Source organism: Pteropus medius, unplaced genomic scaffold, assembly GCF_902729225.1.
Source record: "Pteropus medius unplaced genomic scaffold, Ma_sr-lr_union100, whole genome shotgun sequence".
NCBI lineage: Eukaryota > Metazoa > Chordata > Mammalia > Chiroptera > Pteropodidae > Pteropus > Pteropus medius.
In genome coordinates, this window is record NW_024349796.1 from 18,451,794 (window position 1) to 18,466,140 (window position 14,347).

The 14,347-nt window shown below is 68.1% G+C and overlaps 1 protein-coding gene across 1 annotated transcript; it reads left to right on the top strand.

Annotated features, from left to right (window-relative positions):
• Positions 1-586: 586 nt before the first annotated feature.
• On the top strand, positions 587-13,656 carry LOC120619286 (receptor-type tyrosine-protein phosphatase V-like). The gene is made up of 30 exons (XM_039883596.1): positions 587-1,262; positions 1,509-1,548; positions 1,684-1,953; positions 2,127-2,396; positions 2,586-2,849; positions 3,237-3,509; positions 3,889-4,152; positions 4,479-4,754; positions 5,019-5,300; positions 5,596-5,736; positions 5,863-6,073; positions 6,565-6,632; positions 7,439-7,571; positions 7,663-7,710; positions 8,420-8,513; positions 8,659-8,749; positions 8,866-8,942; positions 9,593-9,727; positions 10,304-10,426; positions 10,957-11,117; positions 11,201-11,336; positions 11,614-11,681; positions 11,756-11,912; positions 11,990-12,065; positions 12,150-12,229; positions 12,336-12,464; positions 12,598-12,708; positions 12,791-12,951; positions 13,192-13,327; positions 13,504-13,656. The coding sequence occupies exons 1-30, from the start codon at positions 1,206-1,208 to the stop codon at positions 13,561-13,563; spliced, it is 4,392 nt and encodes a 1,463-aa protein (XP_039739530.1). The 5' UTR covers positions 587-1,205; the 3' UTR covers positions 13,564-13,656.
• The last annotated feature ends 691 nt before the right edge of the window (positions 13,657-14,347 follow it).

The window sequence follows — 14,347 nt, forward strand, 5'->3', positions numbered from 1 at the left end:
GGCTGGGGGCAGACAGGGGCAGGGCGCTTTGCTACCTCCTTCGAAAGGGCACACGTGTGCATGTACAAACACACGCGCACACACGCACGTGGCCTGGAAAACCTGATGAGTCTGCAGGGCTCGGTTTCCAGGCCCTGGTCCAGGGCTGGTGGGCGGGTCTGAGGTTTGGGCAGGGAGGGCAGGCAGCGGGGGGTGCGGGGGTGGCTCCGGCTGAGTGGGGAGCCAGGCCGAGCAGGTCCCTGCAGCCCGACTCCCACAGATGCTGTCTGGTGTCCAGCGTTTGTACCTGCTGGCTGACTGCAGTCCCCTGCCCACCTCCTGAGTCAGCTTTGCTCAGAGCTTTCCTAGCCCAGAGCCATTTCCTTCTGTCCCATCCCCTGGCCCCCGCCCCTGACCCGGTGTCAGCCATCCCGTGTCACATGGAGGGGCACTTGGAGGCGAGCAGCTGGCTCTAGGCTGGGGCGAACGAAACCTCGAGGTCAGTGACTTCCGTGCTCGGGGGTGGGGGGCTGCCCCAGCCTCACTGCCTGCAGCCAGGGGTGGGGTTGGGGAGCAGGTGAGGGGTGGGCACGGCTGATGGGGGGGACGCAGCCACCGTCTCAGGCATCGGGGGGTTGGGAGCAGGATTTGCACGTCGGCTTGATGGCGGGAGGTCCCGCGTTCAGGCCCAGCTGCTCCCTTCATGCTGGGGACAGCGGTGTCCTCAGCTGGGCAGCGAGGGCCACCAGGGTCCCCAGGCCCTTCTGCAACTACATGCTTCTGTGCACAGGGCCACCTGGGCGCACGCTCAGCTGGCCGTCCAGGCAGCACACAGAAGGGGGTGCACCCTGACAGCCCCGTGTGCCCCCCTGGGGGACAGACCCTTCCGGGCCGGGCCGGGGGTTGGGGGGTGGGAGCCAGCGGGGCCTGCGAGGCCACCTCTCCGCCAGCTCCTCCGCAGAAGCACTGGATGGCTCCCCCGCTGCGAAGCTGAGTGCCGGAGGGCGGGGGTGGGGAGGCCGCGAGGCGAGCCTGCCCGACCGGGCCCTGGGCCAGTCGCCTTGGCTCTCCCCTCGCAGACTGAGGCTGCTGGGGTGGGCGGCAGGGTCTGGGGCTCAGAGGCAGCCCCTTGCTCTTGGTGGCAGCTGTCCCACCCTTGCCCGCCTGCCTCTGGGGTCTGGCTCACCCCCGCCGCCTCCCGACAGTCCTTTGCAGACACCGCGGCGATGAGGCCCCCAGTCCTGTGCGCTGCCCTGCTCTGGCTCCGGGCCTTCCTGGCCAAGGTGAGGTGGGCACTGGGCCCGCAGGTGGTGTGGTGCCTGCTCTCCAGGGCCCCCGCCTCTGTGTCCCCAGTTGGTCTGCGCTGGGCGAACCAGCCACCGCTCCGCACCTGCCGAAGCCCAGTGGGCCTGGCTGCCTGGGTGTGCCTGATGCCCCCTAGTCTTTCCGTCAGACAGAGGCCGGCCTCTCTCCCTGGGTGCCCCTCAGAGGCCTCTGCCCATCCCCCCTCCCCTCCCCTCTCTCCACAGGAGGACTGCGGAGCAGGGCACCCAGACGGAGCCAGTGGAGGTGGGTGTCCTTGGAGGGCAAGAGAGGGTGCAGGCTGCTTCCCCTGACCAGACTCCCCTCGGCTCTGGCCCATGCCTCCCTCCTGCCTCTGGCAGAAGGGGTGCTGGGACTCTGACATGCTCCCCACTCCCCCAGGACCACCTCTGACCGTGCACATCAGCGGCCAGGGGAAGCCTGGGAGTCTGTCGCTGGGCTGGACAGCCCCGGGGCTGGGCCGATCCAGCCATGTCCGCCTCACGCGGCTCGGCCCCCTGGGCTCCCCCGAAGGGCCGCAGCTGCAGGCCCTCACCAACGCGTCCAGCTTCGAGTTCCAAGGCCTGGAGCCCGGGAGCGCCCACCGCCTGGAAGTGACAGCCCTGCGGCCCTGTGGGCAGAACGCCACGGTCGTCCTCACTGCCCACGCCGGTGCGAGGCCGGCGGGCTGGGGCGGTGCTGGGCAGCACGCCCCGGGGGCTGGCAGGGCGGGCAGCCAAGGACGCAGCCTCTCCGGGTGCCGTGACTGTGTGGTGGCTGCTGAGGGCCGTCGGAAGCGCTGGCCTCTCAGCCCTGAGCCTGGCGTCTCTCTGCCTCTGGTGCAGCCCCGTCGACCGTCCGTGACCTGCAGCTCCGGAGCCCCGGCCACCCCTCCGGCCTGCAGGCCTCGTGGGGTACCGCCCCCGGGCAGCAGGGCGGCCACCGCCTCCTCCTGTACCACCTGGAGTCGCAGACGCTGGCGCGCAACGTCTCCGTGCCCCCAGACGCCCTGTCCTACAACTTCAGCGGCCTCCTAGCAGGCAGCGAGTATGTTTTGGAAGTTGCCACCTGGGCTGGCCACCTCCAGGCGAAGACCAGCGTCCACCAGTGGACAGGTGAGGCAGGTGCTTCACAAGGCCCCAGAGGGCAGCCAGTGTGGGGGTGCTGGGGGTGGTCCAAACTTCCAGGCCACCGTGTCCCAATGTGTCTGGGCTTCTGTCCCTGCGGCCGGCTGGGGCCAGGGTCCCGCTCCAGGGCCCTTCTCCAGCCTGGCCTTGCACTCTGCGCCACCCCCCTCCCCGCAGACCCCGGGCCACCGGGTCAGCTGGTGCTGCGTGCCCTGGGCCCCAGCGCCCTGCAGGCCTCCTGGAACGGCTCGGAGGGGGCCGCCTGGCTCCATCTCATGCTCAGGGACCTTCTGGGTGGCGCCAACCTCACTGCAGCTGTCCGACGGGGGGTCTCCAGCCACACCTTCCGTCACCTGTCCCCGGGCACGCCGTACGAGCTGATGCTCAGCGCCGCTGCCGGTCCGCACCAGGCGGCCGGGCCCAGGGCCATGGAGTGGACGCGTGAGTGCTCGGCGAGCCATGTGCACTGTTCTCTTGGGGTGAACTCACCGAACATCAGGACTTTTACGGGGTTCGGCCTAACCTTTTGGGATGTGCAGAAGGGCCACCTGCTCAGGGCACCAGGGAAGGCCTCCTGGAGGAGGGGAGGGCGGAGGACCACGTGGTCGAGTCAGGGGCAGAGGGGCCCTTAGCCCCAGTGCCCGGGTGCTAAGATGGGGCGTCGCGAGCTCAAGGAGCCGCGGGGCTGGGGAGGAGGCTTAGCGGCAGGCTGGACCCCCGGTCGCCCTGCCCCGTGAGGGCCGTCCAGTGCCCTGGGAGGCTGCAGGGCGGAGGCGGGAGCTCGGGCAGTGGGCGGGTCATGCCCATCAGTTTCTTCCCAACCTACAGTCCCTGCTCCTCCCTCCGACTTGAGCCTGAGCCTCGTGGCCCAGTCTCCTGCCCTGAGGGCTTCCTGGACGCCCCCGCCGGGGGGCAGAGACGGCTTCCAGCTGCAGCTGTACCGCCTGAGGCCACTGAGCCTGGAAAGCATGGGCACCCTGGCCCCCGAAGCTCGGAACTTCTCCTGGGCCTCGCTGCCCCCGGGCACCGAGTTCCGGCTGCTGCTGGTCACCCTGCGGGGGCCGGACCAGAGCCGCAGCGCCAACGCCTCGGCCTGGACGCGTGAGTGCCCTGCCATAGCCGCCCTCACTGGCACGGGGCTGCGTGACCCCCTCGGCTCTTTGTCATCGGTGGGCAGGCAGCTGGGCTGACCGCAGCGGCTCCCCGACCCCCAGGCAGCGGGAGGCCCACGCCCCACACTGGAGTCCCTGGCCCGGCCCTTGTGGCCTGGTCTTCGCTGTGTGCATGTCGGTGTCCGAGTTTCCTCGAGGACACTGGCCCCGCTGATGACCTCGTTTCAGCTTAGCGTCCTCTCTAAAGACCCCGTCTCCAAAGACAGTGACGCTCTAAGGTGCTGGGGTTGGGACGTAAATTTGGGAGGCCACACGGCTCAGGCCCAGTACCCCCTTTCTCCCACCCCTGTGTCTTGCTCTCCCTGCAGCCCCCGTCGCCCCCCGTCTGGTAAATGTGACCAGCGAAGGCCCCACCTGGCTCCGAGCCTCCTGGGTCCATGCTCCTGGGGGCCGGGATGGCTACCAGGTGACCCTGTACCAGGCTGGTGCCCGGGCAGCGGCCAGCACTGTGGGCGCAGAGGTGGACAGCGCCAGCTTCTCGGCTCTGACCCCCGGCACGCAGTATGAAGTGGTGGTTCTGTCGCAGGCTGGGCCCCTGCACACAGCGGCCGCCCCCGCCTCTGGCTGGACCTGTGAGAGGGGGCAGTGGGGGGTGGCGGGGGGCAGTGGGGGCAGCAGGCGCAGCGGCTGGGGGCAGCAAGAAGTGCATGGGGAAGAAAGAGGGCAGTGGGGAAGGTGCAGGAGAGGGGGGTGGGGGCAGGGGGCAGGGGGGGCAGCAGGAGCAGTGGGGGCAAGGGGCAGTGGGGGAAGAAGCAGTAGGAGCAGTGGGGGCAGTGGGGGCAGGGGCAGTGGGGCAGTGGGGCTGGGGGCAGGGTTGCCCTGAGAGCTGGGCCTGCCCCTCATCGGGCACCTTCATCCCCTGGTTCTCACATCTGCCACTGGCCCTGTACTGGGCCCCACTGCCTCTCTCCCACAGAAAGTTCCTGTCAAGTCTGTTTGTTGCGTCCATGGGCAGTCATGATCAGCCTGGTCTGGGCCAGCGGCCCCCTGGGGCGGGCAGTATGCTGTGCCCAGCTCTCAGGGGCTGGACGTCTCTTCCGGGAGCAGCCCCTGGTGCTGGGCCAAGCCCGGCTGGTCCTAAGGGACCTCCCGCCTGGACGCAACCTCTCCCTGACCGTGCTGTGCCGGGCGGGGCCGCTGCAGGCGTCCACTCACCCCGTGGTGCTGCCCGTTGGTACGTGGCTCTCGAGAGGAGGAAGACGCTCTGAGAGGCAGCCCCGGCTCGAGCTGCGGCCCTGCCTTGCTCCGAGACGGTGCCCCACCCCCATGCCCTGCTCCCCACGGCCCTCCAGAAGGGCAGCGGTATCCCCGGGGGCTAGTGCCCTCTCCTGGGTTCACCAGTGCCCAGCCCTCTGCACCTGCTCACTCTGAGCCCTTGACCCCGACGCCATCGCCCTGGGGCGCACTGACACCCACAGCTCAAGACTCCCCTCCACAGAGCCCGGCCCTGTGCAGGACGTGCAGTGCCAGCCCAAGGCCACCCGCCTGGGCCTGAGCTGGACGGTGCCCGCGGGGGACGTGGGCACCTGTGCGGTGCTGGTGGAGCATCTGGAGCTGGGAGGGAGCGCCCGGCGGGTCTTCGAGGCCAGCGCGTCTGGGGGGGCCCTCCAGCTGCCCGGCCTGCTGCCCGCCACCCGCTACCGCCTCAGCCTCCGCGTGCTGGGCAGCAACGGTCTGTGGAGCCGGACGGTCACGCTGGTGTGCGCCACCTCTGCAGATGGTAGGCCCCCGCGGCCTCTGGAGCCCAGGCCCCTCGGTCCTCCCCCCGACTGCCCACGGGGCTCCCCCTCCCCTGAGCCCCAAGCCGGCCCCTTCCTCTGCCCCGACCTGGTGCCACGCTAGTTTGGAGCCTCATGTCCTGGCTTCTGGCCCAGGATTGTCCACTTCTAGAGTTGTATCTGGCAGCCTCTTGTCACCGGACACGATGAGGCCCTGGGGACATGACGGCTTGGCCCTGCCCCTGGAGACCAGTGGGAAGGGTAGGTCAGGACCTCGCTCTCTCCTCTCCGTCCCAGCCTGGCGCCCCCCCGAGTTAGCCGCAGCCCCCCAGCTGGCGCCACGGCCGCAGATGGGCGTGGTGCTCACACGGGGCTTGTTTGGTGAGGACGACGGGCAGATCCAGTGGTACGGTGTCATTGCCAGCACCAACGCGTCACGTGAGTGCTGACCTGGGGCGGCGGGACCGGGCATCCCGAAGGCTGGCTGATGCCTGTGACGGGAGCACGCTGGGGACTCGCGGGCCCCACGCCCACCCTGCTGCGCCCTCCCCGCTCCGCCCCCAGTGGCTCGGCCCCCCCGCAAAGCCGTCAACCGCACGTGGCACGACCACTTCTACGGGGGACACGACTCCTACCTGGCCACCCTGCTTCCCAGCCCCTTCCACCCGGGGCCCTGGGCCACGCCGGGAGCCTGGGCGGTGCCCGTGGGCACGGAGGACTGTGGCCAAGCCCGGGAGATATGTAACGGGCAGCTGAAGCCGGGCTCCCAGTATCGGTGAGAGCCAGGGCCGAAGCGGGGCGGGGAGCCTCTGTGAGCTTCATTTGTGGGAATTTCCACATTTTCAACCCATGACCTGGGCTGACTCCAAAGAGAGGGCATGTGGTGGTCCATGAGGGTCCATCACATTATTTCGAATGGGCTCCCTGGTAGGCAAGGAGAAAAGGGAAACACCCGTCTGTTAACATGGTTCTTTTCTTCAGAAGGGGAGCAGGGAAGGGTTCTGTTTCCGCTTGCAGGGCAGTGCCCAGGACATTCGGGTGCCTATTTCCAAGGCTCCCTGCTCTTGGCGCAGGGCAGGGAAGGTCGAGGAGCGGCTGAGGGTGGCTTGCTCTAAACTCTCGAGGGGCTCAGCGCATAGCCTGTAAAGAGGCAAGGGGCTGTCACTGTGTGCGTGTCTGTTGCTCGTGGCCCGGTTTCCCGGGCCATGTGGCGCTTTGCCCTCTTCGCCTGCCCTCCCCGGCAGAAGGCCCGGCTTCTCTGCCCAGGTTCAGCGTCGTGGCTTTTACCAGACTTGGCCCCCCCGAGACCACCTTCTCCTTCTCAGCCTTCTCAGGTAGGCTGGGCTCCTGGCTGGGCCCCCTTCTGGAGGGCACCCCCACCCAGCAGCACGAGGACTGGGCGCAAGCTGCAGGGAGAATGTGCCCGCCTGGCGGAGCAGGAGACCAGTGTGACCAGGAGCTGCGGGCGCAGGCTCAGCCTGGGAGGGCCGAGCCGCAGGGTGGGGGGCAGAGGGGCCAGCGGCGCGTGTGCCTGTGGTCACAGCCCCGCCCACACCGCCTCCACCCCGCTGCTCCAGGCCACCGAGGCCTTAGGACAGCATCGGCCAGCAGAAGCAGGAGGCGAGCCGCACGTGTGAGCCACACGCGCGAGCCACACGCGAGATTTGAATGGCCTGGGAGCTACATTAATCATATGGAAACAAACCAGTAAAATTAATTTCAGGAACATTCCGTTTAAAACAAGAATTCAAAAATATTGTATCAGCTCGCAATCAGTTTTTAGAAATTATGAATGAGGTCTTTGACTTTTTTTTTTCGTTAAGTCTTTAAAATCCATGTCTATGTGAGTGGCCACATTCGCCCTGCTTGGTGGCCACGTGCGGCCAGTTGACCAGTGTGGTCTGAGTCCAGGCAGCCAGGTGTCTACTGCTTTTTCTTCCTCGAGGGTCTCAGGGAGGGAAGGGGGTCTTTGGGACATGCTCAGGGGCAGGGGAGCTGGATGTCCTCAGTTCCCGCCCGCCAAGGCCCCCTGGCAGCCATCGCTGGCCTCTGTCTGGCAGCCAGGGCTTCTGATTGGGAGGTGGGCATGTCGCTGCAGGAGAGTGATGGCTGCGGCCCACCCCTGCCTTGCCCCCCACAGAGCCCCGGACCTGTGTGTCCCAGCGGGCGGTGCCTCTGCCGGTGGCAGTGGCGGTGGGCGCCGCCGCGGGCTGTGTCCTCGCCGCCTGTGCCGCGCTGGGCCTGCTGCACTGGAGGCGGGCGAGGGGGCAGAGGTGAGTGGGGGGAGCCTGCACCAGTGAGCCCGGGGCAGGGGCGAGTCTTCCCCAGAGGCTGCACAGTCCCCACCGCCTTCCCCCTCTGCAGGACAGAGAAGAATCGATTCTCCCCGGAGACGACAGTTCACAGCCTGCGGTGAGCGCCTTTTCCTGCGCCCCGCCTCCTGGACGGTGTGGCGGGCAGCGTGGCCCTGCCTCGCACGGTCCTCGCCGGCTGCCTCTGAGACCGGGCCGCCAGACCTTTGTCACACAGCTCCGGGAGAGGCCCCTGCTCTCCACCCCGCAGCCGGCCTCCTCCAGCCCCTCCTTCTCCCTGACAACCTCTGGCTCCTCGTCAGGCCGGTCTCTTCCTTCCTTCCTTCCTTCCTTCCTTCCTTCCTCCCTCCCTCCCTCCCACATCCCTCTCTCCTCCTCCCCCCTCCCTCCCTCTCTCCTCCTCCCTCCCTCCTCCTCCTCTCTCCCTCCTCCCCTCCCTCCTCTCTCCCTCCCCTCCCTCCCTCCTCCTCCTCTCTCCCTCCTCCCTCCTCCCTCCCTCATCTTACTCCACTCACCTCCCTTCCTTCCTTCCTTCCTTCCTTTCTTCTATGTCTTTGCCACGTTAGGTCAGGACTTCCTCCGGCTGGCACTCTCACTCTCCCTCACGCTGACTCCACGCCGACCCCCGCGCCCTCACGTGGAGGTCCTGTCCACCCCGCCCTCCTCTCCTGTCCCCTTGTCCCTGGGGTAGGCCTAGGCCTGCGTTTCCAACAGCTCGCAGGTGATCAGCGTGTGCTGCCAGGATGGGGATCCGCGCCCCGTCCCCCCCATGCCTCTGCAACCCAGGCCGCCCCCCATTCTGACCCCAGGCGGACCCACCGGCCGATCCCGAGTCACAGCTTCCGGCAGAGCTTTGAGGCCAAGAGCGCCCATGCCCAGCAGGCTTTCTTCCAGGAGTTTGAGGTGAGGCCCGCCGCCCCCAGGCTCAGAGTGGGCGGGCCCTGGGGCACCTGGGCCGGGCCAGGCCTGCCCCGAAGGCCAGGGGAGCCCTCCCCACTGCGGGGAGGCAGGGGTCTGCGTCAACGAGCAGGCCTGCCCCATCTCACAGGAGCTGAAGGAGGTGGGCAAGGAGCAGCCCAGACTGGAGGCCGAGCATCCCGCCAACGCCTCTAAGAACCGCTACCCGCACGTGCTGCCCTGTGAGCGGGCAGCGGCAGTGAGCAGGGGTGGCGGGCAGCGGCAGCGAGCAGGGGTGGCGGGTGGCTGGGGGCAGCCGTGCGCCGGCCCTGAGCGCAACCTCCCCCCCACCCTGCAGATGACCACTCCCGGGTCCGGCTGGCCCAGCTTCAGGGAGACCCCCACTCCGACTATGTCAACGCCAGCTTCGTCCCCGTAAGGCCACCTGCGGGCTGCTGGGTGGGATACGCCGTCCTGCTCTAGCTGGACGACCAGCTTGTGTTTCTCTAGGTCACCTCAGCAGGTGTTACTGAGGGCCTACTGTGTGCTCGTGCATGTGTGCATGTGAGCCACATCCACCACACAGTGTGACCAGTGCTGTGACAGGGAGCAAGCATGATGCTGAGGGAACACGGAAGGAGGAATTTAGCTTACTTGAGCAATCAAGGGAGGCTTCCTAGAGGAGGGGACATGCGATCTCTTGCAGGATGAGCAGAGTTTGACAGTGACGGACCAGCAGGGCTGTGGGCGGCGGGGCTGTCGGTGGTGACGAGAAGGGGCTGGATGCAGGGCTGGCTTCGCTGCCGGCTGAAGGCTTGGATTTTACTCGGGGGGCTGCAGGGGCCACTGGGGAGTGCTGAGCATGGAAGAAACACAGAGCTGGGTTTTAGGAAGGGCCGGTGAAGAGGGCGGGCTTGGAGGCGGTGTCTCTGAGCCAGCCCGCTGGCTCCTGGGGCACACCCACGCTCACGTGCCGAGTGTCCTTGCTCCTGGAGCTCAGACGTGGGCTGTCTGCTGCTGTGTGCTTAGGGGACCAGGGGACCGGGGTGTCACCGATCCACCTGTCCCTGCCCTCCGCCCCACAGGGCTACACCCATCCCCAGGAGTTCATCGCCACCCAGGGGCCTCTCAAGAAAACTCTGGGGGACTTCTGGCGGCTGGTGTGGGAGCAGCAGGTCCGCATCATCGTCATGCTGACCGTGGGCATGGAGAATGGGCGGGTGAGCACACCTGCACTTTCCGGAGAGGCCGCCAGGTGGCACCCGTCCTCCTCGAGGGGGCAGCCCGGGAATCAGGCCGGAGGGCGTCTGGCAGGAGTGAAGTCAGCCAGGCCCGAGGTGGGTGGCGGGAGGTGGGGCTGGGGCAGAACAGGGTCCTCAAGGTCTCCGCCCAACTGCTGTTCCCATGCTGGCTGCTCCTCTGGCTCTAGGCAGTGAAGGGTTGGGAGACAGATGGGGAGGGCTGCCCAGGGTGGGCACCAAAGATGGTGCATTGTGCCCCCTTTTCCTTCAAGAAGCCTTATGGAGCCTCCTCTGTGCCTGCTCACTGCCAGAGAGCATGGCCGAGTGTCCCCCAGCCAGGCCGTGAGGCCGGGCCAGACGGAGCCCAGCAGCCCTCGGGTCGTATGAGAAGTCTGGGGTGAGGGTGCTGGAGTCCAGCCGGGGGAGAGTGGTTTCTGGACGTGGTGGCCTTGGAGCGGGGCCAGGACAGAGTGCAGAATCCCAGCAGGAGGCGGAGACGGGCGGGAGGGCCGCGGCTGGCAGGGCGGCCCCTCCACGGTGACTGTCTGGCCCTAGGTGCTGTGTGAGCACTACTGGCCGGCCGACTCCACCCCCGTCACTTATGGTCACATCACTGTCCACCTCCTGGCCGAGGAGCCCGAGGATGAGTGGACACAGAGGGAGTTCCAGCTGCAGCACGTGCGCACTCGGCACAGGCTGGGCGGGCGGGCATCAGAGCCGAGGCCCTCGGGGGAGGTGGCCTCACCTCCTGGGCCCCCTGGAGGACTGCGAGCCTCGGCCACTGGGCAGGGATGCTGGCGGGCAGGGAAGGGGTTGGGAGGCACAGAGAAGGTTGAGGGTTTATGCAAAGCCACGCAGCATCTAAGGTCAAGCCGTGTGAGAAGTGACGTTGCATTCAGCTCGACCCCCTGAGTTGCTCCAAGCCCCTTGGGCCCCATCAGCCTTCCCAGCCTGAGGCCTCCTGGGACAGAAAACTGGGGACCAGCGTCACCCCTCTGCCTAGGCCCCATCTATAGGCAAAGACTACCCAGGAGCCTGGAGGAAGAGCCAGGAAGTTTCCAGACCCAGGGGGAGGCAGAGCCACGACACCACAGGCCGGCCACTCTGACGGGGGAGGCGTCATGCTCACCCTCAGGATCGGGAGCAGGAAGTCGGGGGGCTGGGCCAGGGCTCCCGGAGTTAGGAGGCCATCTGCCTGCACTCCTCAGACGGTCCAGCCCCAGCGGCGGAGAGTCAAGCAGCTGCAGTTCACCACCTGGGCCGACCACAGTGTCCCTGAGGGCCCCGGCTCCCTGCTCGCCTTCGCGGACCTGGTGCGGGAGCAGGCGAGGGCCACCCAGGGCCCCGGGCCCATCCTAGTGCACTGCAGGTGAGGCCGGCTGGCCGGCCGCGGGTGGGAGGGCCCCGCCTGGCGTTGGGCGGGCCGCTCAGGCCCCGGGGCTGTCCCTGCAGTGCGGGCGTGGGCCGCTCGGGCACCTTCGTGGCGCTGGTCAGGCTGCTGCAGCAGCTGGAGGAGGAGCAGGCGGTGGACGTGTTCAACGCCGTGTGTGCTCTGCGGCTGCACCGGCCGCTCATGATCCAGACCCCGGTGAGCAGTGGCCGGGGTAGTGGCCGAGGTGGCAGCCAGCGCCTCAGGGTCCGAAGGGGCTCATGGGGCACACAGAGGGCCCTGGGGAGGGCTGGGCTGGGCCGTGTTGCTTTGCCTCTGGGCTCCCAGTCCTCTTTCGGCCGAGGGGGCGGGGCAGGCCCCTGCCAGCTTTGGCACCATGGGACAGTGCAAGGGCATCCAAGTGGCTCCCTCCCGCCCCCGCCCCGTCCCCCCCTTTCCGGGCCACGCTCCCCAAGCCGGCACCTTCTCGCCCCAGAGCCAGTACATCTTCCTGCACAGCTGCCTCCTGAGCAAGATTCTGGAAGGGCCCTCGGCCAGCTCCCGGTGAGTCAGCCCCCCGGGAGGGATGCGGTTTCCCGTCCCCGCCGACAACGGCCCTGACTGCTGTCCTCCCGCAGGGCCGGGAGGACCGGAGGTGGGAGCTGGAGAACCCCCAGCGCCCCCTCGCCTGTCCGCCCCGGCCCCAGGCCCCAGCGCATTGCCGTGACCGACTTTGCACAGGCTTGTGCCGAGAGGGCCGTGAATGCCAACGCCGGCTTCCTGGTGGAGCACCAGGTACGCCTCGGGCCGCCGGGCGGCCGGGTGGCCGCGAGGGCCACCTGCCCCCACCTCACTCCCCGCCCCTCTCCCAGCTCTTGCTCCAGGCCATCTCAGCGGCTGGCTCGGTGCCGCCCCCTCCTGGCTGCAAGCAGGACAGCACGGCCTCCTGTGAGTGCTTTGCTGGGGTGGGTGGGGGCCCTCTGGCCTAGCCGGGACCTCTGGCTGCCTCACCCTCCCGTCGGCCTCCCTCAGATGACCGCTCTACAGCGTGGCTTTCTCTGGAGGACGAGGGGAGCCCCCCTGACGAGATGCCCGGAGCCTGGCTCTTCCCCGTGAGACGACCCTGTGGCTTGCCCTCCCACCATCTGTGCTTCTGGGGCCCAGAGCTGGGTGGGTGGGGTCACTCAGTGTCCAGGGCCAAAGCGCTGTGCTCTGCAGGGCGGGCCTTCGGGCCACGACCACGTGGTGCTGATGGGCCCCGCCCGGCCCCAGGAGCTCTGGCAGCTGGTGTGGGAGCACCAGGCCCAGGTGCTGATCTCCCTGTGCCCCTCGGACACCCACGACGAGGTGAGGGGCCGTGGGACAGAGGGCGGAGGCTTCAGATTGGGATTGGGAAGGGCGTCCGTACTGTGGCCGCCGACCAGGGTGGGCAGAGAGCCGGGGGAGCTGCCCAAGCAGCCCTGACCTGGTCCGGCCACAGGACTTCTGGCCCACGGAGCTGCAGCCCATCGTCACGGGCCCGGTGACAGCGCGCTGGGAGGCCGAGAGCGACGCAGCGGGCTGGCCCTGTACCCTGCTCAGGGTCACACAGGTGGGTGGGGGCCACGGGCAGTGGGACATGCAGGGAAGGGTCCGTGCCTGCTCTGGCTCCGACGCTGCGGCTCTGTCCCCAGGGGGCCAGCGGGAAGGAGAGGCAGGTGCGGAGGCTGCAGTTTCCGCGCTGGGAGCCGGGGCCCGAGCTGCCCGCCTCCACCCTGCTGCCGTTCCTCGCTGCCGTGGGCCAGTGCTGCTCCCGGGGCTCGGAGAAGCCGGGCACGGTGCTCAGCCACTGCAGGTGCTGTTGGAGGAAGCCCTGGGGGCGGGCGAGGCCTCTCGGTGCCTTTCTGGAAGGGTGTCACCTCCCCAAGCCTGTACCTCCCCATGACACCGTCCCTGTCTCACTCTGCCCTGACACCTCCCAGGCCTGTGACACCTTTCAGGGACTTAGCTCTCTCAGCCTGGGCCCGGGCCTCGGGCCGGGTGGGTTCCCCACATCCCTCCACCCCCACCCCATGCAACTCCGGGTCACTTGCAGCAAGGATGCGGCCCAGCTGGGCACCTTCCTGGCCATAGATCAGCTGCTGCAGCAGGCGGGGGCCAAGCACACCGTGGACATCTTCAGCGTGGCCCTGCAGCAATCACAGGCCTGTGGCCTTATGACCCCGACACTGGTGAGGCCACCAGGCGCTCGGCGGTGGGGACGCAGAGGCGCGGGAAAGGCTCTGTGCTGGCCGCAGACAGCCACCAGGTGGCGCTGTGGACCACGGTGCGGGACGGGAGAGCGGGAGATGCAGGGAGCCTATGGCTTCAGACCCCGCGGCGACGCTCCGGACCTGTCTGCCCGCAGGAGCAGTACATCCACCTCTACCAGTGTCTGAACAGCGCGCTGGCCGACGGGCTGCCCTGAGTGGTCAGGAGGCCTTTGTCTGCGGGCAGCGCCGGCCAGCCCCCTGCGGGATGGAGGGCAGGGTCCCGGAATAAAGAGTGTGGTCGAGCCGGAGGCTGAGTGTGCTCTGTCACCCTCTGCGGAGGAAGGAATCAGCCTCAAAGACCGTGGGACATGGGGCCCAGCCGGGGTGTGGTGGCCATCTGAACAGGGCCGGGTCGGGCCGGGGGGATCTGGCTTTCCCTGGAGCAGCCTCCACCCCGATCCTCCAGTCCCGAGACTCCCCCCGCCCAACCTCCCCCGGTGGTGAGACGATGCTGCTCCCCGCTCCCTGGCCTGGGCCATCCTGGCCTGCATTGGCCACGCCCCCAGGGCACTCACCCCCCCATGCAGGTGATGGGCTCCCCCGCCCCCCCCCACCGGAGGCAGGTGGACAGAAAGCAGTGAGGGGACCTGGGGGAGGGGAGACCAGGAGGAGAAGCAGGCGGAGAAGGCGAGGAGGAGGGACAGGGAGGAGGGATCGCCCAGCGCCCTCCAGGACGGGACTGCACCGGATGACGGATCGCCGGTGGTTCCTGTCTGCCTCCCTGATCAGACGGCATAGTTCTGGGTGGCCCCTGGAGCTGGATGGTGACTGTCCCTGGTGGAGGGCCTGGGGCGACATAGGGAGTCTGGCCGAATCTGAGCGGGAGCCCGGAAATGGACTGAGGCCCATGAATGGAGGTGGGCAGAGCTGTGAGCTCCTGGCAAGGGGTCAGAGGTTGGGGAGGGGGTCCTTCCAGAAAGAAGTGAGGCTGTGGTCCCC